This window comes from Camellia sinensis, chromosome 15, assembly GCF_055761805.1.
Source record: "Camellia sinensis isolate YWXY chromosome 15, ASM5576180v1, whole genome shotgun sequence".
NCBI lineage: Eukaryota > Viridiplantae > Streptophyta > Magnoliopsida > Ericales > Theaceae > Camellia > Camellia sinensis.
Window position 1 is genome coordinate 125,834,404 of NC_138975.1, and position 27,245 is coordinate 125,861,648.

Here is a 27,245-nt window from a genome sequence, read left to right on the forward strand (position 1 = left end):
GTTTGGCAATGAATAATGTTATTTTACCAAATTATAGCAATGGTGCTCTAATGGTCATTTGCTATTTTTGGCAAATCTCAACCAACTTTCCCTCCAACTTTGTAGGTGTTGGTTGGATATAGGTTTTTTGTGATTTTATTTTTGTTTATTTTTTTGTCTTTTGTGACATTTTTTTACCTGTTTGTTAAAAAAATTATATATTTATATTATTCCCAACTAGACAAATATAAAAAATTAACAAAAATGAAAAATTGGAAAAAAAAACAAAATTTGTTTGATTAATTCACCCTACCAAAAAACATATCACTACATATTTAATAAATTTTTTTAACTACACATAATAAATAATTTTAAAACTAATTACCCACCAACAATCAACCACCAACAACCATCCATTATTAACCCAGCATTCATTCACTCACATTCACTCACCCAACAACCATCCATTATTTATCCACCCACCCAACAACCACCCATCATTCATCCACCCACCCAACAACCATCCATTATTCATCCACCCACCCAATAACCATCCATCATTCACACACCCACAATTTTCTCTATAAATATAACATAAGGTATTCTACAATTTTCATATTCACCTACTTATTATTTTCATATCTTCAAAACTCTCTGTACCTACCAAGAAGATTTTCTACAATTTTTATATTCACTTACTCACCCATCCACCTACAATGAACAATTTGAGTAAAGCCATATTAAATGGAGATTTTGATGAATCTTCATCATCTGATGATGATATCATCATGATGCAACTATTCACAGCGCAACAATAAAGATTACAGATCTTAAGTCTAAACCAACAAACCAGACGTGTTGGTTCCACAAGTGGTCGTCGATACATTAATCGTGAGAAGGTCAAAGGCGACGAACAAATTTATAGAGATTATTTTGCAGATAATCCTGTCTATCCAAAAGAATATTTCCGAAGACGTTTTCGAATGAGGCGGTCATTGTTTGTTAGTATCTTACACGATATTCAACAAGTGAATGAGTACTTCATCTAAACCCGTGATGCCACTGGTGCTCCTTGATTATCCGGTATACAGAAGATGACTGTAGCACTTCGGATCCTCCAATACGGCGTGCCTACTGATGTTGTAGACGAGTACATTAGAATCAGCGAAAGTACTGCAATTGCCGCCTTAAATTTTTTTACCAGATCAATTGTTGCTACCTATGAAGTCGTTTACTTAAGATCTCCAAATGAAGCAGATGTCGCCAGATTATTGCAAGAGGGAGAGCAACGCTGGTTTTCTGGAATGTTAGGGAGTTTGGATTGTATGCACTGGCGTTGGGATAAATGTCCAAGTGCCCAAACCGGTGCTTACACTAGACACTATCACAAACCAACAGTTGTACTTGAGGCAGTTGCCTCCTATGACTTGTGGATTTGGTATGCTTTCTTTAGCATGCCTAGCTCTCTAAATGATATTACTGTTCTTGACAGGTCGCCTTTATTTGCTGAATTAACTAGAGGACGTGTCCTTACTGCCAACTACACCATCAATAATCACGTATACACCATGGGGTATTATCTTGCTGATGGTATCTATCTTCGTTGGGCAATGATTGTGAAAACAATATCTCAACCTCAAGGCGCAAAGAGACAACTATTTGCGAGGATGCAGGAGGCATGTCGGAAAGATGTCGAAAGGGCATTTGGAGTGCTCCAAGCACGATTTAATATTGTCAGCATGCCAGCTAGAGGTTGGAGTGATGAGGATCTGTACTACATCATGAAGACGTGCATTATTTTGCACAACGTGATCATTGAAGACGAGCGTGATATTCCAGAAAATGAACGCAGTGCAGCACAACTTGAGACTGATACCAGTAATTTGGGCTGTCAAGTGTCATGCGATCCGAATGAGGAGTATGCTCAATTTATGTTGAATCGGCAAAGGATTAGATCTATTGAAGCCCATAATGTAATTCGTAATGATCTAATTGAACACTTGTGGTCCCGAGTTGGAGAGTTAGATTAAGTTTGCATTTTATCTTTTTAATGACAGTTAATGTCAGTTAATGTCTTTTTATTCTAATAAAATGTTCTTCATTTAATGTCTTTTTATTTTACAATGTCTTTTTATTCTAATATATTTTATCTTTTTATTGCCTTCATTTGAAAAAATATATTTATTTTTTTGCATTATACTTTATTGAAAATATTAAATTATAATACAAATTAGTGAACATTATACATTGAAAAAATAATATTACATTGTGAAGTACAAAATACTCAAAAATAAAAACGAAACTTGAAATTTCATTACAAAATAAAAATTACATTGCAAATAAAGACTAACAATTACATCAAATGATATTGTAAATTTAAAAAATACATTGTCCCGTAATTATTCATCAGGAGGTAGGGGGAAATAAAATTTGGGCTGCTCACATTTGAGGACCACTTGGCGAAAATCTCATTTTTTCGCATTGTGTAATACGCTTTCATCTGAGAGTCCAAATGAGAAACGTCCGTAGTCATTATTTGGTGTTCTTCCTTTCTCATCTCAAACTCATGTTTTTGCATCTCAAGTTCTTTCATCTGCTGTAGTGCTTGAATCCTTTTTTCTTCTCTTTCTTCTTTTTTCTTTTCTTTCTCAGCAAGGTGGTGGTTAAATGTGTCTAATTGTGTACTCATTTTTTGGACTTCAGTTTCAATGACTTGATTTCTCCGAAATAGTTATTTTGCAGATTTCCTACCCATTGGCCTTTTACCCCTTGCAGAGACACTGCCCTCACCAACAGTTGGATTGTTACCAACACTTGGACTGGTGTCATCTTCAAGAGAAATGCAATTATCCGTCGGGGAATCAGAGCTGAATCAGGGGAAAATGGTGTATGTATCCTTGACTTCACCGTATTTGTAGGAGTTACATCTTGCCACCTGATATTATTTTGCAAGATTGACCAACAATGTTCAAAAGCAAAATGTTTCTTTTCATCTTGATGGTATAAAAGTTTTGCTTGAAGCATCTGTATCAACATTGAATTAAGTAAGTATCAATAAAATAAAATAAAATATGAGATCTTACTAGATAAAATAAAATATGTATCAATATTGAATTAAGTAATTATTTAATTTTTATATGAGACAAAATAAAATAAAATAAAAAACTAACGTAATAAATGAAGATGAAATCTTACTAGATCAACTTGAGACATCCCATTTGGGTGTAGATTTTCGACTTGCGCTAAACATTCACGAAATTTGTTAGAACATTTCATGATTGTACCCCATCGAGATTGGATAGAAACTTGTGTTCTTGACTGATCATTTTGAATGGAGCAATAATTTTCATAAATTCTCCCCCAAAAGTGAGTATAAGATTGTGAATTGCCAACAATTGGATCTTCAGAAATGTGACACCAAGCTTTACAAAGTGTCATATCTTCAGCAATGGTGAATGATTTTCCTCTCTTTATTTTTGATGAACCTTCCATACCGATTGTGTAAAGAAAATATAAATAAAAATGTAATTTAGAAAGTTTGTTGTGAAATGAAACTGAGTAAAAAGAGAGCAGAGAAGGTTTGTATTTATAGAAAAAAAAAGAGTCGTTTTTTTTTTATAGTTGTTTTAACATAAAAAAGAGCCGTTTTTTTTATTTATGTTTCAATTATGTTTTTATGTAATTTTTATTTTTTTTAATGAATAAAGTAACACACTTGGATCTCAGCCGTTGGATTGTTATTAATCAACGGCTGAGATCAATCATGTGGAAAAATCTGGTCTTCGAAGTTCGATAAACTTTAGGAAAGTTTCCAGATCTACTCTTAACAATTTGAGAGATCTACTCTTAACAATTTGAGAGCTTCGAAACTTGAGAGAGAGAGAGAGAGAGAGAGAGAGAGAGCGAGCTTCGGATGAGTGAAGATCAGAGGGAAGAGGGAAGGTTAGAGGGAAGATCAGAGCTTCGGATGAGTGAAGATCAGAGAGAGAGAGAGCTTCGGATGAAGATGAACTTCGGATCAGCTTTAGATCAGTGAACTTCGGATCAGCTTCGGATGAACTTCCAACCCTTTTCAACCTTCATCTTCAACCCTCTTCAGATCGAAGCCGTAGCCCCCCATCAAATCCAGGTATTTTTCTTTGGATTATTTGAAATGACTGTTCACACTTCTCACCATTTCCAACCTGCTTCAATTCTTCAGCCCCGATCTCCTGCAAATTTGCAGCAAAAAAAATTCGTATATATTTATATATATACATAGAGAGAGAGAGAGGGGAAGGGAGGGTAACTTGTATGAAGAGAGAGACGACGACGACGACGACGACGGTGGTGATTGGTGGTTGTCGGAGGGGAGAGACCGGCGATGGGAGCTCTGACGACGAATGCCCTAACTTTTTTCTTCTCTGAGAGGGGGGGTCTGGGAAACAGAATTAAATAATACACTAGTTGGCAAACAACTTCCTTTATAATGGATTATTTGAGAAATTAATTTGAGATTATTTATGTTCGTTTCCTGAAATTTTTTAAACCTGTTATTGAATATTGATGAATTCTGGTATGAATTTGATGAATTTGATGAAATCTTTTTAAATCTGTTTTTGGTATGAATTTGATGAATTTGCTGAATATTGATGAATTCTGGAATATTGATGAATATTGATGAATTCTTGTTCACTCTTCTTGAATATTGATGAATTTGATGAATATTGATGAATAAAACTTCATGAATATTGATGAATCTGGAAAATCCCAACCGAAAGGGAAGAAGGGAAGGAGGGAAGAGAGAAAACAGTTAATTTTGGGTGACTTGGCAGATTTGGCAGCTGCCAAAGTAGCTGCCAAATTTGGCAGCTATTATAGCATGCCATTGGAGAAGCCAAGATTGCCCAAGCTGCTATATTATGGCTTCAGCAGCTAATTTAGCCATCCATTGGAGATGCTCTTAGTTTGGGGTACACTATGCCTTCGTTTGAGATGTGGATTGATTTTTGGCTATTTTAGGTAGGGGTTAAAAAGTTTTGTATGGGATAGGTTTTTGGCATTTTTGACTTTTGTGAGAGAAAAAAATAAAATGATTATAGATTGCATGTGATATTTTATCTTATTTGGCTAAAATAGTTTATTTTGTCTTATATGACTATTTTAATCCAAATGATCTTCCCAAATGGACCCTATATAAGTACACTTTTTTATTTTTTTTAATCTTTTTTGAGTCACATCATTTTTCTATTTTTTTTATATGTCTTTTCATAAAAAATTAAAAAATACACTTATTTAAATCTTTCAAATAACCTTTAAAATGCCCTATGAACTTTCTACTTACATATTATAAAATGCCATAATAATAATAATAAGAAGAAGAAGGAGGAGGAGAAGAAGAAGAAAAAAATAATAATATAAAATGCCCAAAGAGGCGCCCACTTCCACCTATACATATTATAAAGGTAAATTACAAATAGGTATTAGAAACAGAATTAAATAAAAAATAAAATCTATAATTATTATCTTATATAATAATAAAATTATTTAAATTATTAATTAAAATATATTTTTAATATAATTAAAAAAATATTAATTGACTTGATGATTAATTAATAAAAGAGACAATTGGTTATAAAATTAAAAATATCAAAGATAAAATGTAATTTTTAAAATTAAAGAGACAATTCATATTTTAATCAAACATAAAAATGTATTTATAATTTATCTTATTATAAATGCCAAAAAAAAAAAAAAAAAAAAAAAAAAAAAAAACACAAACAAACAAACAAAGAAGTTAAGTACTATAAAATGCCCAAAGTTCCCACTTCAACTACTGCAAGACTCTTTCTCTCTCTCAGTAAATCCCCTTCTCTTTATTCAATACACCGCCATGACAACCGCCGGAGATGGCACACATGTCCTGGTATTTCCTTTTCCTGCGCAGGGGCACATGATACCACTTCTTGACCTAACCCATCAACTAGCCTCTCGTGGCCTAACAATCACCATACTCATCACCTCCAAAAACCTCTCTCTTCTAAACCCACTTCTCTCCAAAAATCCTACAATCCAAACTCTCATCTTGCCTTTCCCTGCGCACCCTTCCATCCCCTCCGGCGTAGAGAATGTCAAAGACATGCCCCCAAACGGCTTTCGTGCTATGATTCCCGCCATGGGTGAGCTCTACAATCCTCTCCTAAATTGGTTTCAGAACCACCCTTCGCCGCCAGTGGCCATCATCTCCGACATGTTCTTGGGGTGGACCCACCACCTCGCTTGCCAGCTCAGCATCCGCCGCCTCGCGTTCTTTCCTTCCGGCGCTATGGCCTTGTCTGTTGCTGATTCCATGTGGCGTGACCTACCAAAGAGAGATGATCCCAACGATGACAACCCTCTGATTTCATTCGCAAAAGTGCCGAATTCCCCGATTTACCCTTGGTGGCAGCTCTCTCCCCTGTATCGTTACTACGTTGAAGGAGACCCAGTTTCGGAATTCATCAAAGATGGGTTTGAGTCTAACATGGCGAGTTGGGGACTCGTGTTTAACTCGTTTAGTGAGTTGGAACGGGTTTATCTGGACCATCTAATGGAGGTATTGGGCCATGATCGGGTATGGGCTGTTGGGCCGTTAGTCCCTCCTCCTGTTAATGATCAATCTAGCCCAATAGAGAGAGGTGGGTCCAGCTCTGTATTGCCAAGCGATGTGCTGTCTTGGCTCGACACGTGTGAAGATCGCACGGTTGTGTACGTGTGCTTTGGGAGTCAGGCAGTGTTATCAAACAAGCAAATGGAGGAGCTAGCACTGGGGTTGGAGAAAAGTGGGGTTAAGTTTATATGGTGCATCAAGGAGCCAACAAAGGGACACGTGGAGGGACAGTATGGTGTGATTCCATGTGGGTTCAAAGATCGTGTGGCTAAAAGAGGACTTCTGATAAGAGGGTGGGCTCCGCAAGTATTGATATTGAGTCACCGAGCTGTTGGTGCATTCTTGACTCACTGCGGGTGGAACTCGGTGTTGGAGGCAATATTCGCGGGAGTGCCAATGCTAGCTTGGCCCATGGGGGCTGACCAGTTTACAAATGCTACATTGTTAGTAGATCAACTTAGAGTGGCATCTAGGGCTTGTGAGGGTGCTCAAGCTGTTCCAAACTCGGATGAATTGGCTCGGTCATTAGCGAAAGCCGTGGGCAAAAACCGGGACGAAATGGTTAGAGCCATGAAGTTGCGTGATGCAGCATTGGATACCATTAAAGAAGGTGGAAATTCAACCAAAGATTTGGATGAATTAATTAGGAGTCTTTCCTCAGGCTATTCATGAGAAGTGTTTTTGATGTCTCAATCAAACCCAGTGTCCACATAAAAATTCATCTGTTGGTAAAAGAAAGACATCTTTAAATAATACAAAGCTTGATATGATATCTTCAGGATGCTTCTCATATTTATCTTTTTGTATTTTGATAAATCTTGGTATCATATTTTAAATTCTTGACGTATTTGATATTTATTTGATTTATTATTAAAAAAAATATTAATATTATTTGATTATAGTTTTAAATTAAAACTTTTTGAATACAAGGGATCCTCCCTCTTTTGTTTTTTTCATTTCCAAAAATAAATGGGATTCAAATCCATACTTTTAATTTGAGAACTATCTACCAATTGAGCGGCACACAATATAGGTATATTTTTAAATTAAAATCAAAATCAAACTCATTGGATGAGCAAATAACTACTACTATATATGTTGAAAATTTCCTAAAAGTTTCAAAACTTTATTTTGTATTTATTTATATTTTATTTTATATTATTTATATTTATATTTATATTTGTATTTATTTATTTATTTATATGTTTCTTTTAACATCTTCTTTGTTTGATTTTTAAATAAATATTTGGTTTCAAAACAAAGGGTGTTTTTGTTCCAAACAGATAGCAAATAGCCTATTTAAATAGGACTCTTACTCAGAAAAAAGATATAACGTTCTCTGTTTTCTCTCTCTCCTCTTTACTGTATTTTTATATTTCATATTTCTAGGCAATTGATATATTCTTGGCAAATTCTTCTGGTGCAACTGTGCATTGTGTTAGATGTTGTAAAGGTTTTGGGTTGTATTTTGCGATCATTAAAACCTGCACGGAGGGAGTGCATAATGATTTTAGGACAGCGTCTAGTACGTGCCTCTCATAATCACACAGGCTATTTTCTGAACCCTTTTTCTTCATCTTCATCTTCATCTTCATCTTCTTCTGTTATATATGTATATATATAGTTTTATTAAATTGTAAAAACCTATTTTTCAAAATCTGTTTTGCTTTCAATTTTTTTCTATAGATTTAAAATAATAATTATTCAATTCTCACAATAATCTAAAGTCAGCTATCATTTTTTTTTATTATTAAAAAAGGGAAAAAACTATGACGTAGTAATCAAATGCCGTTCCATTGTTTCGTTGTTTTGTTTGACTTGGGTGTTTATTTGTTTGATTTCTGAGAAACTGCGTTCAGGAAAAAAAATATAACTATTTTTTCACTCTTTCACTCATTTGTTATTTTTCATAATTGAAAAACACTCTTGTTTACATCAATCTCCATAGAAAAGTTACATAATCCAATTGGCAGGAGTAAAATAGCCGACAAGAAAAATGTGTATTTGACTTGGATTTTTTTTTTTTGCAAATAGATCACTGACTTGTTGATTTTTTTGGGTGGTATTTTATTATTGTTATAATTCTATTTATTTATTTGGGGGCTACAAAACTTGTTTGGCTTGAGTATTTATTATTATTATTATTATTTTGTTTAAATTTGATCAGTATGACATTATTATTGTGTAGTTTTCTGAGTTATAGAGCATTTTATACAATTCATGATATTTGATTAGTATTATTTTGTTTAAATTGATCGGTATCAAAATCTGTCACCTTTTTTTTTTATATCTATCCTTAAATAGTTGGTAATTAAATTTACACTTTCAATAACATTAGTATTTGTTTTATTGTTATCACAGATTAAGATACTCTTTTGCTCTCTTGTTCTTTAAATATTTAAAATAACTAATTTAGAAGAAACTGTTAGTGTAAAACCTGAAAAATTTAATGGTAACAATTTTGAAAGATGACAAAAGCAAACAAAATATTGGTTGACCGTGTTGGATCTTATGTCTGCCATAGAAGATTGGGATTTTGTTGGATCTTGGTTGTCACCCGAATAAATCGAATTTCATTGTTATAACAGAATCCTTAGTGTGTTGTCTGACCATTTATATGATGTGTATCAGTCAACCACCTCAACTACAAAAGAACTATGGAAAACCTTAGAGGCTGAATATGGAACTGTAGATGCTGGTATTGAGAGGTTCATTGTCTTTAATTTTAATGGTTATAAAATGAAAGATGACATACTTGTAGGAGACCACATTCATGAGTTTCAAGAACTACTTGGAAAAGTAGAAAAGAAAGGGATAGCTTTTAGTGAGGAGTTTAAAGTGTCTTGCCTTATCGATAAATTACCTCCATCTTGGAATGACTTTACTAAGCATCTTAGGCACAAACAAGGAGATCTGTCATTACCTCAACTAATCAATACACTTAGGGTGGAAGAGAAGCATAGATCAAATCTAGAAACTGGAAAAGAGAAAACGCCTAAGGTAAATGTGGTGGAGAATGAGAATAAGAATAGCTCCAGCAACAGAAATAACTTTCGACCTAATGGTAAAATTTTCAAGAACAACCTTAAGTTTAAATTTAGAGGTCAAAATGGAAAATACCATAATAACCACTACCAAGCCAATGCTAATAATTTTAAGGGACAAGGGAGTGGCAAAAGGTTGTGCTATGTATGTGGAAGAACCAATCATTATGCTAAGGATTGTTTTTTTAAGAAGACTGATGAGTATAAACCAAGGTTCAACAATAAGTAAAGAAATCAAGGTCATAATGCTCAAGTAAATATGATTTTGGAGAAAGAAGAAATTGCAGGACCATCTTTTAGGTATAATCCTAAAATTAATTCTACTTTTGAATATCAAGATTGGTGGCTAGATTCTAGAGCTAATATACATGTGTGTTTTGATTGTGGTTATTTTAAAACTTTCCAGAAATCAAGTGGAGGAAGTGTAACTTTAGGAAATGGATTAATTGCACCAATACTTGGCATTGGAGATTGAAGATGTCTTCTGGAAAAATCTTAACTTTGAGAGATGTGCGATATGTTCCTGAAGTTAGAAAAAATCTTATTAGTGGATTGTGTTTAGTACAGTTAGGTTACAAAATTGTAATGGAATCGAATAAAATTGTAATAAGTAAAAATGATATCTTTATTGGTAAAAGTTTTGTATGTGATGGTTTATTTAAGTTGAATGTATCTTTTAAAGTTAATTATATCTCTCATAATATTTTGAATATTGAAGTTTGTGATTTGTGGTATAGAAGACTTGGACATGTGAATTTAAGGAAAATTAGGAAAATGATGGATTTAGAATTAATACCTAAATCATTTATTGATGTTAAACGCAAATGTGAAATATGTGTGCAAGCAAAACAACCTAAGAAATCTTATAAATCTGTAGAAAAAAATTCACAACTCTTAGACCTTATACATAGTGACGTTTGCGATTCTAATAGACTACCAACTAGAGTAGGAAATAAATATTTTGTAACGTTTATAGATGATTGCTCTAAGTTTTGTTACTTATATTTAATTAAAACCAAAGATGAAGTTTTTAGTAAATTTAAAATTTATAAAGCTGAAGTAGAAAATCAATTAGAAAGAAAGATTAAGAAACTTAGATCTGATAGAGGAGGCGAATATAATGTAGGTACCCTTAGTACTTTTTGTGAAGAACATGGAATTATTCATGAAGTAACCCTACCTTATTCTCCACAATCTAATGGGATAGCTAAAAGGAAAAATAGAACTCTAATGGATATGATAAATACAATGCTTATTAGTTTTGGTTTATCGGAGAGTTTGTGGAGGGAAGCGATGCTCACTGCTTGTGCTATATTAAATAGAGTAATTATGAATAATAAAGATAAAACACCTTATGAAATCTGGAAAAAAACTAGTACCTAATCTTAAAACGTTGAAAGTGTGGGGGTGTTTAGCAAAAGTAGCAATTCCAGAACCTAAACGTAAGAAAATAGGACCTAAAACTGTCGATACCGTTTTTTTAGGATATGCTCAAAATAGTAGTGCTAATAGATTTCTAGTAATAAATTATGAAATTAGTGAAATTATAAATAATACAATAATTGAATCTCGTGAAGCTACATTTTTTGAAGATATTTTTTCCATATAAAACTAGGATATCAAATCGGGTTGTAAATAAAACTTCTACTACTAATACTAGTGTTATTCCTTTGAGAGATGATTTTGAACATCTAAACATAGAATCTAGAAGAAGTAAGAGAACTAGAATAGAGAAAACCTTTGGAGATGATTTTTATACTTTTTTAACTGAAGGAGGACCAAATACTTTTATAGAAGCTATGTCATCTTTAGATGCATCATTTTGAAAGGAAACCATTAATAGTGAGTTTGAATCTATACTTCAAAATAATACTTGGGAGTTGACTAATCTACCTCCTGGGAGTAAAGCTATCGGTTGCAAACGGATATTTAGGAAGAAATTAAAACTTGATGGAAGTATAGATAAATATAAGGCCAGATTAGTAGCCAACGGATTTACACAAAAGAAAAGAATAGATTATTTCGATACCTATTCACATGTTTCTAGGATTACAACCATTAAAATCTTAATTACTCTAGCATCCATTTATAATTTAGAAATTCATCAAATGGATATTAAAACTGCTTTTTTGAATGGAGATTTAGATGAAGAAATTTATATGGAGCAACTTGAAGGTTTTGTGGTTAAAGGACAAGAACATAAAGTTTGCAAGTTGGTTAAATCTTTGTATGGACTTAAGCAAACTTCTAAATAGTGGCATGAAAAATTTGATAAGATAATTCTAGAATTTGGTTTTAAGATCAATGAACATGATAGATGTGTATACTATAAAGAAGATAATGGAGAATGTATTATTTTGTGTTTATATGTTGATGATATCTTATTATTTGGAACAAATTTAGAAATTATTAAAAATGTGAAATCTTATTTATTTTCAAAATTTGATATGAAAGATTTAGGAAAAGTTTATATAATTTTGGGTATGAAATCAGAAAAGACAACCAAAGGTATTACATTGAATCAATCTAGAATCCTAGAAAAAAATATTAAAAAAGTTTGATTTTTATAATCTCAAGCCTGTTTCAACTCCTTTTGATCCTAGAATGAATTTGAAGAGAAATAATGGTATACCTGTATCTCAACTTAGATATTCTTAAATTATTGGATCACTTCTCTATATTGCTAGTAAGACTAGACCTGATATTGCCTATACTGTTGGGAGATTAAGTAGACATACTCATAATCCTAGTAAAGATCATTGGATTGCTGTAGAAAGAGTATTTAAATATATAAGAGAAACTCTAGATTATTCACTTTGCTTTAGTGGTTTTCCTAATGTGGTAGAAGGTTATAGCGACGCTAATTGGATAACAGATAACTTAGATGTTAAGTCTACTATTGGGTATATATTTATGTTAGGTGGAGTAGCAATATCTTGGGGTTCTAAAAAACAAACCGTTATCTCTAGAAAAACAGCAGAATCAAAACTTATAACCTTAGATACTACGTGTACTGAAGCTGAGTGAATTAAAAATTTACTCCTTGATATTTCACTTGTGGAAAATCCTATACCTACTATTTCCATATATTGTGACAATAGAGCTGTAATAGAACTTGTGAGACAAGCACATACTAATAAAAAGATGAATAGGCATATGCAAGTGAGGTATAAATCTATAAAAAGTTGGTGAATAAAAATGTTGTATTTTTGAATTTTTTGAAATCTGAAAAGAATATTGCTGATCAGTTAACAAAAGGTTTATCTAAGAGTGTAGTCTTAGATTTATTGAAGGGGATGGGTCTAAGCCCATAAGGAGTTAACTAAGGAAGTAACCCGACTTCTGTGATTGGAGATCCCATGAAGGAAGTTCAATGGGTAGGAACAATCTTTATAGTGTGACTCGTATTCCAACACTTTAAAGAAGGAGACTTTATTAAACTTATTATTTATATTCTCCTGCTCATCCCTAAGATATCAATGCTGATGTAAATGTGATGGTTAAGGAAGAATATTTACTCTAAATGAATCCGAGGTGGGCATACTCTCGCAAGATAGACATCCGTCACTTCTATCTTTGGAGGATTCACCTAAGTGAGAGCGTCGTGAAGCCACGATCATGGAAATAGGGTTATTTCCTAAAACTCTCATGAGAATCAAGATTGAGCACATGGCTGCTAATAGTGCTAACCCGTGCTACAGTTATGTATCATACCATACGTGTAACATGTTGAATTCTGGTAAAAGGGAATTAGTTCAAGACCTGGTTTACTAAGATTCTTTCAGAATGAAACTGTTAACAATAATAAGTGCGATTCAAGTTTGAAAAACACCTACACCCATTGTATGGTTTTAGTGTTGCCCATATTATTATTATTTTTGTATTTATTTGACGTTTTACAAAGTTTTGAATCTTGTGAGGGATTGTTGAAAATTTCCTAAAAGTTTCAAAACTTTATTTATGTTTATTTGTATTTCATTTTATATTATTTTTATTTTTATTTTTATTTATTTATTTATTTTTATATTTCTTTTAACATCTTATTTGTTTGATTTTTAAATAAATATTTGGTTTCAAAACAATGGGTGTGTTTGTTCCAAACAGCTACCAAATAGCTTATTTAAATAGGATTCTTACTCAGAAAAAAGATATAACGTTCTCTGTTTCTCTCTCTCTCTCTCTCTCCTCTTTACTATATTTTTAAATTTCATATTTCTGGGCAATCGATATATTCTTAACAAATTCTTCTGGTGCAACTGCGCATTGTGTCAAATCTTGTAAAGGTTTTGGGTTGTATCTTGGAGTCGTTTATTAAAACTTGCATGGAGGGAACATATAACGACTTTAGGACAACATTTGTGACGTGCCTCTCACAATCACACAGGCTATTTTCTGAATCTTTTTTCTTCATCTTCATATTCATCTTGTTCTGTTATATATGTATATATATAGTTTTATTGAATTATAAAAACCTATTTTTCATAATCTGTTTTGCTTTCAATTTTATACTGTAAAATTGATTTAAAATAATTATTATTCAATTCCCACAACAATATATATATAATCTAAATTATAAATTTTAAAGAGATCCTAAATATTTACACAAAAAATGTGGCTACTTATTTAACTAAAGAGATTTTATTTTATTTTTATAATTTATCCGAAAGCTACACCAAATACATATACGACTTATTTTATGTCTTTTTCAATTAATATAAAATGCTATTTTCATAAAAATTAACCTAGAAGTGATACCTACCAAGTTTGTAATAAAAGTAGGAGCAATCCTCTTCTCTACCATTCAAAGATTTTCTTGACTATTAGTATAAACTATTAATTATTTTGAATCTATCCAATCTCATCCCCTCTAAGTTCTGTAAAAAGTAATATATTAATGTATACCAAACTAATTCATTATTAGATATCGAATAAGTTTTTAATTATCAATTAATTTTTATTTTGAGGGCTTTAAATACATTCTATAGGGCTCGTTGACATTAGTTCAACAAAATCAATTCAAAATAAGTAATTAATAAAGATTGTAGACGAACTTTAGGAAAAAAAATAAAAAAAAATATTATTTAAATATAAAAAATATCTTTATTGATACTTTGGTTTTAGACATCATTAAAAGTTTAGGCTCGCTAGGGTTACTAGAATGGTATTGTTATAATATGCGTCATATTCATCTTTATTATATATTCTTGTAATATATTACGTATTTTTAAAATAAAATTATGAAAAATTTACAATTTAAGAATAAAATTATAATATTATGTATTTTTATGATAATATTATACATTTTATGTTTAAAAAATATTTAAATAAATAATATATAATATTACTAAAATAATGCATAACATTATCACAATATGTATATGAAAAATGTTTGAGATCTTCATATATCTTTCATAATTCAATCCATAATGATATACTCTGATAAGTGCCAGCTTTTGATTGATTAAACACTTAATGATAAAAGACCTATAACCTTTACTATGTCGTTATAAATATATTTATAAATACAAAATATGAATCTTTACATTGTTATATACATACTATTTCCCTTACTAAAAGTCAATAGAACTTCACCTAACACAGTTATAAGAAGCACGTGTATGCATATATATATACTAGCGGCTGAGGCACATGCGATGCATGTGCAAATTCAGCAAAAAATTATATTATTCTTTTATTATATTTTTTAATAATAATATACATATGAATTATATGTGTAATGTAATGCAAGCTAAATGTTTCTAACTATGTGTAATATAACATTTACTTATATTTCAAACAAAAAATATGAACAATATAATATACACAAATCTTTTAAAAATATACAATATTTCCTAATTTTCACCACCAAAAAATATATATATATATATACGTTATGAATTCATAAAATTATGAGAAACATCATGAAAAAAATTAAATATCTATTTTTAATTTTAATAACTTTATTATATATCATGAAAAAAGAAAAATGAAAGAAATAAAAAGAAATTGAGAGAGAACTGGAAAGAAAGATCACCAAAAAAAAAAATTAAATATCTATTTTTAATTTTAATTACTTTTGGTGTCCTCCTTGTTATCTATAAATTTATTTTTTATTTGCTGAATCAAATTTAAAACTATACTCATACATAATTTTTCAAGGTATCTTAAATTATTATTTTTTCAATTGAAACCTTCTTATTATCAACAAATAATTTGTTAATCAATAAGTATAAAAAATAAACAAATAAATTGAACCTTATCTGATATAACAAATAAATTGAAATTTTAATTTTAATAACTTTTGGTGTCCTCCTTGTTATCTATAAATTTATTTTTTATTTGCTGAATCAAATTTAAAACTACACTCATACATAATTTTTCAAGGTATCTTAAATTATTATTTTTTCAATTTTAATATTTGTTGAAACCTTCTTATTATCTACAAATAATTTGTTAATCAATAAGTATAAAAAATAAACAAATAAATTGAACCTTATCTGATATTACAAATAAATTGAAAATTATTTGCTACTCGTGCATAATCTTATAGCTATCCTATATGTTTTCTGTTGTTAATTTAAAAATATTTTAAAATTTCCTTATCTTATAATATAACTTCTTATTGAGAGAAAATTGGAGAAAAAGTTTTAGGTAGTAATACATATCAAACACAAATAAGAGTTTGAGAGAAGGAGAATTGGTCAATCAAAATTGATATATCATAATAAAAAATATAATAAATTAAAAAGAAATTGAGAAAGAGAAAAAAAAATTCAGTCAAAAAAAATTGAGAGAAAGAAATGGAAAAAATAGTGGAGAATTGATTCAGCGCAATTGATATTTTATAATAAAAAATACAATAAATAAAATAAAAAGAAATTGAGAAAGAAAAAGTTTCAGTCCAAAAAATTGAGAGAAAGAACTGAAAAAACAAAGTGAAGAAATGGGGAAAAATCAACAATGCACAATCACTCACTACAAGAAATGTCACTTTTGGCTACCAAAATATTGGTCGCCAAAAGTCACTTATTTAGTCGCCGAAGGTGTTTAGCGACCAAAATTTTTTGTCGCTAAGTTCGTCGCCTTTACCCTGTCGGCGATAGTATTGGCGACTAAAATTTGTTTGGTCGCCGAAAGTGTACACATTTGGCTACTAATCTTAGTTTAGTCGCCAAAAGGTATGTTTCCGCCACTAAAGTATTAGTCGCCGAATGAGGCTTTTTGGCTACTGACTTGTTGTGGTCGGGGAAGGTATCACTTTTAGCTACTAAATAATTGGTCGCCGAAAGTACACATTTGGCTACTAATCTTAGTTTAGTCGGCAAAAGTTATGTTTCCGCCACTAAAGTATTAGTTGCCAATTGTTTTTTTCTCTCATTCTCAAATCTTTTAGCTACTAATTATTTGGTGGCAAAAACGTTTTGGGTTATGTTTTTGCTACTAAATTATTAGTAGCCAAAACTTTTGATTACCTATTTGGCTACCAAAACATTTGGTGGCCAATAGTTTCTTTCTCTCATTCTCAAATCTTTTAGCTACTAATTATTTGGTGGCAAAAACATTTTGGGTTATGTTTTTGCTACTAAATTATTAGTAGCCAAAACTTTTGATTACCTATTTGGCTACCAAAACATTTGGTGGCCAAATAATTTGAAAAAAAAAAAAAATTGTAAACAACCTGTATTCATTTATATTACAACCTGTACCCTGTATAAAACAATATAATCTATCAACACCAAAATATGTTATCAACCATTAAAGCATTCAACAACGTGCACACATTTCTGTTCCAAGCATCCAAAAAAGTAATCTTCAACGTCCAATTCTATATATATTACAAATTCCATACAGTCCAAATCTAATCCAACGTCAATAATTTAAATCCATACATAATTTAAAATCTTCAAGCAAACACTTGAAGTGACTCAAAACATCCATATGGCAGCCTAAAGAATTCTACCACAAAGCACAACCACAACCAGACTTCAAACAATGGCTAAAGAATAACTAAAATGGTCTCTTCTCCGCGATACATTCACCTCTCATACACAAATCCTTCGATAGCGTTGAAATTTTTTTTTAGAACTCATATTAACTAAAGGAGCACGAAAAATGATAGCAAAAAGCTAAAGTCATGAGCATTAGTCAAATGCATCGTCATCATCATCAGGAAGGGGCTGGCTAGCCGCTGCAGCAAGCTCAGCTTCGTGCCTGTAAAGAATACCAAAGGGATAAGAAACACCACAAATTGATCATTAACAGCAACTCATAAATTTTCATTCCTGGACTCTAATGTTCCCCACAAGTTAAAAATTTAAGAACTGTGAACCACCACCACCACCACCACCAAAAAATAAAATTTGAAATTTGTTTACGAAATTTTGTTTTTTGTATTTTTTAATCTTTGGTGGATTTTTTTTTTCATATTTTAATCAAATTTTTCTTATATGTTTAAATGCACCTAATCTAGATGCAACTAATGATATTATCACACTATTTTTTCATTACATCATGATGCAACTAATGATATTATCACACTATCTTTGATGGATTTTTTATCACACTATTTTTTCATTTTTCTAATGATATTAATTCAAAAGGTTCCTTTGGAGAGTTCCCCTGCAAAGATAAAGATAATTATTTGTGATGTTTTCTTGCTTATCTTTATCTAATAGTCTACAACTCCACCAGTATAAATAAACAAAAAATAAAATAACAAACAATGTACTATTCCATTACCCTGCAAGCTTCCTGGCAAGGTGCAAGAAAGGTTTTTCAAAGTTATAGTTACTCTTAACAGAGATTTCATAGTTGCTGCACATTGCCCATGAATGCTGTAAATAGAAACAGAAAATTCCAAAGCAAGTTAGAATTGATAATAAAGGTGGCCTCAAATGCCAATTACCACAAAACTGACCTTGATAAAATTCAAAATATTGCAATGGATCTACATTCTATTGAATAATAATATTAGAGAAATTATATTCACTCTCCCCCGTTAGCCTCTCACACTCCCGTTGTGAAAGGTTAAAAGAAAAGTGTGAAAATCATTTCACAAATATTATCTAAAGAAAAAATAATAAATTTTACAAATTACAAGTATTTCCAAGTAAATCAACCCATAGAAAATGATACAGCTCCATTTCTTTTACCAAATTGAAAATCAAAATATAATACAATACACCACAAAAGATCTTCCAAAAGTTAATTATCAACAAATGCAATTCCTTACAACTAAACATGGAAATATTCTTCTAAATCAAACTATATAGGAAAGCAAGTTATAGATCTTTTTTTGGGTGAATAAAAGTTATCTCTTGTTCTCACTTTCTTCCAAAGCAAGTTATCTCTTTTTTTGGGGGTGGAATAGCGTTTGTAGTAGTGGTGAAGGTGGTACTGGAGATGGATGGTGAGAGACAGAAAGAGAGAGAGAGAGAGTCAGAGAGTGAGAGACAGAAAAACGAAATCTGAAATCGGTCCTAATATTTGTCCTAAAATTATAAATTAAAAATATTAAATTATCTTAAATATTTGTCCTAATATTTTTTTTACTGAAAAATATTATAATATATTTTAAAATCAAACAATTCTTATATTCTTATATTATATATATATATAAAATAAGAAAGAAAAGAAAGAAAGAAAATTAAAAAAAAAAGAAGGAAATTTTTTTTTAAAATTTTTTTTGAGCCAGCTCAACCCGTGTTTTTTTAGTCGCCAATTACTTTTATAAATCCCTAAAATTTAAATTAGAAATGTCTCCCTCCAAATTTAAATTAACAATAGTGTTTGATTATTGTTAACCGTGTATAACGTAAAAATAATTTTAAAAAGTTGAAAAAATTAATTATTAAAAAATTAAGAAAAATTTTAAAATTTGAAATAATATCAATAAGTCTTACAAATCAGATTTATTTACTCATAAGTCATGAGTGAATTTTTTTTACACACTTAGCCCTCGTTTTGATAATGAAATTTTTTAAAAACTTTTTAAATATATGTTTTGTGTCTGTAAAATGATTATTTCATTAGTACTGGTAATAATATTGAAAAATTTATTAAAATGATAAATAATTGGGATATTTTGTCTTTTATTTGTGAATTTTGATTTATTCTTAATTTATTAGTGTTATTGAAATATGATGATGTAAAAAGTATAAATAGTTTAATTGTACTTTTTAAAAATAATAAATTTATTATTAAAAATTAAATTCATCAGACTGACCTGTAACTATGCCTTTAAATTTTTGCAATGTAAAACTATCGACAAACAGCCAATAACAAGTTGTCCATTTTAGCATACCTTTCGCGTGAGGGCCCAATTATTAAAAGATGTGTTCAACCCATCAAATGAAAGCCGACAACTTCTTCCATCTAAAAATAATAGTCTATTTTCAGAATTTAATTTCTTTTTATAATACAATTATTACATTTTAAAAATATTAATTTTTCAAAATTACCTTTTGATAGTATATTTTTGTAGAAATATCAATTGTCATAATTGTACTTTTTGTATTATTAATGGATTTAAAAAAAGGACAAAATAAGAAATTCATATTATTTTAATAATTAATTTTTTTTAAATTAATATTTTGAGATAATAAAAAATAAAATAAGATATTAATAATTTTGGATGGTGGGTGTACAACCTAAAAATAAAAATAAAAATAAAAATAACTGTTTTGTTTAGTCAAATTTTCAAGTGGAGACTAATGGTATTGTTATTAATAAAATAAAATAACTATTTTGTTAATTTTTTTATTTTCATTCGGCTACCAAATAATTTAGTAGCGAAAGGTAGGTCTTTAGCGACTAAAAGGAATGTTGTCGCCGAAAGTTAACATTTGGCGACCAAAATTTTGGTCGGCAAAAGATTAAAAATTAATTTTTTTATTTTCATTCGGCTACCAAATAATTTAGTAGCGAAAGGTAGGTCTTTAGCGACTAAAAGGAATTTTGTCGCCGAAAGTTAACATTTGGCGACCAAAATTTTGGTCGGCAAAAGATTAAAAATTATTTTTTTTATTTTCATTCGGCTACCAAATAATTTAGTAGCTAAAGGTAGGTCTTTGGCGACTAAAAGGAATGTTGTCGCCGAAAGTTAACGTTTGGCGACCAAAACTTTGGTCGGCAAAAGATTAAAAATTAATTTTTTTATTTTCATTCGGCTACCAAATAATTTAGTAGCCAAAAGTAGGTATACAGCGACTGAAAGAAATTTTGTCGCCGAAACTTGACATTTGGCGACAAAAAGTTTGGTCGGGAAAGATTAAAAATTTATTTTTTTATTTTCATTTGGCTACCAAACAATTTAGTAGCTAAAGGTACCTCTACGGCTACTAAATTTTTATTTAGTCGCCAATTGTCATATGTTTAGCTACTAAAAATTGTTTTAGTCGCCAATTGTAATATCTTTAGCTACTAAATTTTTTTTAGTAGCCAATAATCAACATTCCTCTACTAAAAAAAATTAGTAGCTAAAAAGTTGACTTTTGCCGACTAATATTATTTTTGGTAGCCAATTCCGTGGCTTTTGCCGACTAAATTAGTTTTGGTAGCTAAAAGTGGTCGGCAAAAATGCTTTTTCTTGTAGTGACTTATCAAATTCCAATCATAAATAAATATCAGAAAATTTTAACACACCAACATGAACTGAAAATTGGGGAAAAAAAATCAGGAAACAGATCTATATCTATATATATTCAGACCCAACATGAACTGAAAAAATATCAACCTGGAAAAATATGAAATAATGATTCTTCATCAAAAATCAAACTAACAGACAAATATATATACATTCACACCCATACATTTCTAGTAAGTTTGGTTTGAAACAATGATTCTTTAAAATATTGTCATATTAAAATGCCTACTCAATGAAGGTGAAGTGTTTTGAGTGGATGACGGTGAACTGAACAAATGGGGAAAAATCAACAATGCACAATCACTTATCAAATTCCAATCATAAATAAATTTCAGAAAATTTTAACACACCAACATGAACTGAAAATTGGGAAAAAAAATATCAACAAACAGATCTATATCTATATATATTCAGACCCAACATGAACTGAAAAAATATCAACCTGGAAAAATATGAAATAATGATTCTTCATCAAAAATCAAACTAACAGACAAATATATACATTCACACCCATACATTTCTAGTAAGTTTGGTTTGAAACAATGATTCTTTAAAATATTGTCATATTAAAATGCCTACTCAATGAAGGTGAAGTGTTTTGAGTGAATGACAGTGAACTGAACAAAGAAAAACAGAGAGGGTGCAGGGGAAGGATTTGAATCTTTGATTGTGATCCAAACAAAACCATTCTACTATCAGGTTTGGATATAGAAATGCTTACCAAATTAAAAAGGGAAGATAATGTGGGTGGTTGTTGTTGTTGTTGCGGCGGCGGTGGAGGTGTGCTGGTGTTGGGGAGAGGAAGCGAGGCAGAGGAACACTGCAGAGATGACAATATTCACAGAAGATGCGATATTCACAGAAGATGGTGAGGAGGATAAGGCTGATTGTTGGGCTGATTGGGAGACGGGTGAACTTTCAGCAGAGAACATACCATGGAAGATGCAAAATGCAATTGAAGGAAGATGTTGTAACTGCTTTAGACGTGGAGAGTGGGAAGTGGGAGATGGAATTGGTGTTTGAATTTATCATTTTACCCCTAATTAAAATTGATGTAAGTGTAAAAAGTTAAGGTCATTTTAGGAAAATTTGAGAAAAGTTTTTTAGGGATGGCTTCATGACACCAAAATTGGTGTTGGCTTTTAATAATAGAATAGATATATACTGAATCAGCGAAATATGAAAATTAAATGTATAAAATATAAAGATGAACATTAATAAAAAGAATTGATTGTCAAAATATCAAAGTAAATCAAACGATTCCAACTAAGTTAAGATAAAAAAAACAAACCAATATATACGCACGTGTATGCGTATATATTCATCATCCCAACCTCTTTTCAAACAATTATTTGCTGTCTACCGCGAATAAAGATCGAGTTCAAGGTTCGGATCATTTTAAGGTAATGCCATGGACAAATAAATTAATCTAAATAAAATTATATAGGTACTTTTTTTGGCTCTCTCTCACCAATTCAATCTGGTATTTGCCACTTTTTATTTATTTATTTTTAAACTCTTTTATATCTCTCAACTACAATGTAAGATTCAAATCTTAAAAAAAAAAAAAAAAAACTATACTCTCACCAGTCACTTAATAATCACTCCAAAATAAAGAATTAATCATTAGTATAGTGGTAGAAAATTAAGGAGAATTTTTTTTAAGATCTCTAATAATAACAATTTATAAGATAAAGGACACTAAAAAAATAAATGATGTCTCAAGTCCCTGAACCAAAATACTCGCGCTTTTTATTCATTTCTTGAACCAAGATATCCTTAACAATCAACCAATCGAGAAAACTGATCTCTATTTAGTCCAATCAAATTTCTCTGAGTTCCATAACTGATATCCATGAGCGATAGAACAACGACACTAGGGTTTCAAAATATCCTTCATGATCGACATTAGGCTTTGATCATCTTCTGTGAAAAATCTTTTTGATTCCTTTCGCACAAATTTCTCTGACGATGAGTTCCACAACTGATTTACAGGAGCGAGAGAATAGGGACATTAGCGGTTTGATTCCTTAGGCACAAATTTCTAAGACGCATTTTCGTTGTTTGTCGTCATCTCGGTTCATTTTCATCACGTGCATTAGTTTGTAATTAGGATTTCATCTTCACCCTAGTAAGTTTTTCTCTAGAAACACAGTTAATTGCATTTTATATTAGCCTTCCATTAATTAGGGTTTAATTTTATTGAAGCTTGTTGTGTGCTTGTGTTTGTAAATTTCTCTGACATTTTAATATCTTGTGTCTTGTTAGATTTATATTTCTTTTTTGAAAATTTCTCTGGCATATTTATTTTGTTCAATTATTGTTTTTGTCCAAATTTCTATGTTATGTAATGTTCTATGTCATGTTTATGTTGCTTTGTTTATTTTCTCTTGATAATTGTGTATTCGTTTGTTTAAATTTCTTGGTTATATAAAATTTCTCTGGGAATGAAAATTTCTCTAGCTATATATATTCCACATAAAAACATTTAGTACTCTCGTGTATGTCTAATTTTCTCTGGCCACATTACTTTTCTCTCTTGTGTGTCTCTAATTTTCAATGGCATGTTTAATTTTCTCTACCATGTTTGATTTATTTTGTTAAAAATCACTTAATAAATCATATGGGCCCATTGTGCAGTCCATTCCAACAAATATTCATGTTACCCAAAACACAACAAGATGTTAAAAGCATAAGCTGGTTGTTCCTCCTTTGTCATGACTTAATTTTTTCTGTCATGATTAATTTTTCTTGGCATGTGTAATTTTCTCTAGCATTTTAATTTTCTATTGCTTGCTAGATTTATGTTTTTTTTTGAATTTTCTCTGGTTGTATTTTACTTCTATATGTAATTTTAGAAATTATTGAAATTTTTTCTTCTATGTTTATGTTGCTTTGTTTATTTTTCCTGATGTTAGTAATGGGCGCCCATGTGGCATGACCATTTGAATTTGAATTTGAACCTTATCCAAATAGGTTTTCAAATTGAATTCAAACCTATTTAGGATAACCACTCAAGACATAGATATTATCAGTTTTAACTGATATGGATAGATATAATAACGTATTATATATCTGATATATGGTTATGGGTAATTAAGAGAGAAACAACGTATGATCTGTTTCTACCCATATACTGACTCTCTCCCAAAAACAACGATCAAGTCTTTTGCACTGTGATTTGTGTGGGTGATATTCAATCTGTGATATCACTCCACTGCTGGGTTGGTTTATCAGTTTTCTGGAAGCACGTGATTTATCCACGAGGTTCTATCATCGAAAGGTATGATCTGATTATTTTATCCGCTGCATGTTTTGTGTTTTTGATTTACACCTGAGAATGGAAACTTTCAATGGTTAGATGTATTCCACAGGAAAAACACTTAGTACTCTATTGTCTGTGTCTAATTTTCTCTGACCACCTTACTTTTCTCCCTTGCATGTAATTTTTTCTGACATGTTTAATTTTCTCTGCCATGTGTAATTTTCTCTGGGATTTAATGTTGACATATTTATGTTTTTATTGTCTAGAAATGGCAAAATGAAAAAGTAACAAAACACCAGAAACACCAAAAGAGAAACAGAAAGTCTCTAAGTCTGCCAATTATGATCTTAGATCAAAACGCAGCAGCAACAAAACACCACAAACTCCACACCAAAAAAAAGAAGTCCAAGTCGAAGAAGCAACGAGCATCAAGAGGAATACACCAACTTCAAAAGACTCAAGCTCAAAGGGAAAAAGACATGTGAAACTACAAAGGAAGAGAGCTAATTATAGCATTCAATACTGATCAAACCTCTTATCTGTTGTGCTTTTTTTTTCAAACACTTAAATTCAATTCAAACCAAGTTCTAAAGCTTCAAAAGACCCCCTTCTGGTATTTGATCCAAGCTCTAACAATGAGAAGAATGGATCTAAGGAAGTGTAGGAAATCAGATAATGATGTAGTTGTAATCATCCAATGATATAATGAAAAAACCAAAGCATTCACAATTGGTAAGAAGAATTTGACCTTTACAACCAATGAAATGACCTTGATTTTTGGCTTGAAAGGTGGTAAAGACGCCATGCCATTAAGATACTTAAAGAAGCCAAACATGCCTGGTGTACCACCGCGGTCACCCTTCTTAGCCCTAGTTGCATCAAACGCAACTGGCTGAGGCTCTAACTCCCTCTCATTTCTTAATGTAATCACCGCTTGCACAGGGACAAATGTGAAACACACACAAAAAATAAACACTAAACTATACCAAATTCTTTTAGAATAATGGCAAGTCCAGGTATCGATCCACAGGGACAAATGTGAAATTAAACTAATTCAATCGCTAAATTCCTAAATTAATTTTGATTAAAAAGATTGAGATATTTTATGACTAAACAAGAACTAAATGAAATTGAGAAATTAAATTGACAATTAAAATTAGGGTTTGAGATATTAATTTTTGGAAAAAATCCTAGGGCAAAGAATTCACCACTAACCATATAAATGAGAATTAACATTGGCTATCAATTGCAATCCGGTTCGAAATACCCAATATTTCACAACTACAAGTTTGAAATATTGATCAAGAGGGTTGTCACATTCAACGTACAGGCACAAATCATCCCGAGTAGCACGAGGCGTTTGCTCTAAACTATGGTAACAACACAACCCGTCTCTTATAGCATGACTCGTCTTGTACTTTGAATACAAACACAAAGAAAACTAATATATGGAAAGTATTAAACAATCACAGAGAGTAAAATACATGAAGAGATAAAAAGAACAATGATTAAAAACTTCTAAATCATCCATACATTGATTCAAACCGATTAACAATCAAAGCTTATGAAAAATCCTATTATATAGCTAGGGTTTCATCAAAACCCTAGAAAAGAAGACTAGCCACTCATGGAGGAGTGTGAAGAGGAAGAGGATGAAGAAGAAACCCCCATGGAAGTTGTCCTTTAAGCTTAAGAAGGAATCATCTCTTTAAAACTGTGGCCTCCCTTTTCTTCAAAATAATTTTCAAACCCTAGGTTAGCCTATTTTTCCTCCTTTTATTCTTAGCAAAACACACTCAAAATTCTGTGCACATGTCTCTAGGTGGGCCGCTTGGGCGGTGATGGGCCGCACGTGCGGTGAAGCTTGGCTGCACGTGTGGTGGTCTAGCTGTCTTGGATTTCTCACTTCTCGCACGGAGAATTTGCTTTTGTGCCATTTTTGATTGAATTTGCGTATTTCTTGCCAAATCTGTACAAGTGCACGAAACACATCATCTCCACCAAATAAACAAAATTGAAAGACTAAAAATGTAACTTAAGTGGCCTCAATGTGGTACCTTTCGGCCTACATCACATCCCCCTACTTACATTTTGCTAGTCCTCAAGCAAAACAAAAGAAATAAGAAAACTAAAATAACTCTAAGCCACTTTCGTAGGGATCATGATTGCATTTAGCATATGCAACAAGCCTTTAAACCACAAGGTTACCCTAAGTGGACGAGTATAGTCTCGTGAGGGTTTTCAGAAATGATATCCACAAACATCAACATATTCATATCCGCTCAACAATAATTAACCACACTACTCCACCTAACAATCAACTTATGTGCCACTACAGTGTGATATTAAGACATGATAAGTCATTAAAGGCACAGTGGACAAGTATGAATGAATCTATTGAGTCAAAACCACAATTCAATTAATACAAAAATAAAGTTCCTATACTTGTGCATGCTAGTAGACACATCATCAGTACCCTCGGTGTAAAGTGCAATCTCCATATTAGTTAACTGTCCACTATAATAGCCCAGTGTAACTCATAATAACACCCAACATATACAGAAAAACTAAACTGTTGTAGCCAAGATTCTCAATTTTTTTTTGATTGTGTAATGTCCTGATCCATTAATCTTTCTAATCAACACATGTAACAAGGATTGGGCCACTGATTCCCAAACTAGACGG

The 27,245-nt window shown here is 31.2% G+C and overlaps 2 protein-coding genes and 1 long non-coding RNA gene across 3 annotated transcripts; 2 read left to right on the forward strand and 1 right to left on the reverse strand.

Moving 5' to 3' along the window:
* Positions 1-1,073: 1,073 nt before the first annotated feature.
* LOC114315468 (uncharacterized) lies at positions 1,074-2,897 on the forward strand. The gene is made up of 2 exons (XM_082908558.1): positions 1,074-1,857; positions 2,722-2,897. Exons 1-2 carry the CDS (start codon positions 1,074-1,076, stop codon positions 2,895-2,897), a joined length of 960 nt encoding a protein of 319 aa, XP_082764684.1.
* Positions 2,898-5,789: 2,892 nt separating this feature from the next.
* LOC114315460 (UDP-glycosyltransferase 89B2) lies at positions 5,790-7,385 on the forward strand. The gene has a single exon (XM_028262072.2). It carries the CDS (start codon positions 5,852-5,854, stop codon positions 7,277-7,279), a length of 1,428 nt encoding a protein of 475 aa, XP_028117873.2. The 5' UTR covers positions 5,790-5,851; the 3' UTR covers positions 7,280-7,385.
* Positions 7,386-17,457: 10,072 nt separating this feature from the next.
* Positions 17,458-18,844, reverse strand: LOC114292780 (uncharacterized). Its single transcript, XR_014356696.1, has 2 exons — positions 18,391-18,844; positions 17,458-17,862 (listed from the first exon to the last, which is right to left on the reverse strand). It is a non-coding gene; the product is annotated as an uncharacterized LOC114292780 (long non-coding RNA).
* Positions 18,845-27,245: the final 8,401 nt, after the last annotated feature.

What these genes read in the sequence shown, in the direction of transcription:
- LOC114315468 (XM_082908558.1), top strand. Translation starts at nt 1,074, where the DNA reads ATGACTGTAGCACTTCGGATCCTCCAATACGGCGTGCCTACTGATGTT. An exon ending in ACAACTTGAGACTGATACCA is followed by an intron (nt 1,858 to 2,721) that starts GTAATTTGGGCT and finishes GTTATTTTGCAG; the next exon opens with ATTTCCTACCCATTGGCCTT.
- LOC114315460 (XM_028262072.2), top strand. Translation starts at nt 5,852, where the DNA reads ATGACAACCGCCGGAGATGGCACACATGTCCTGGTATTTCCTTTTCCT.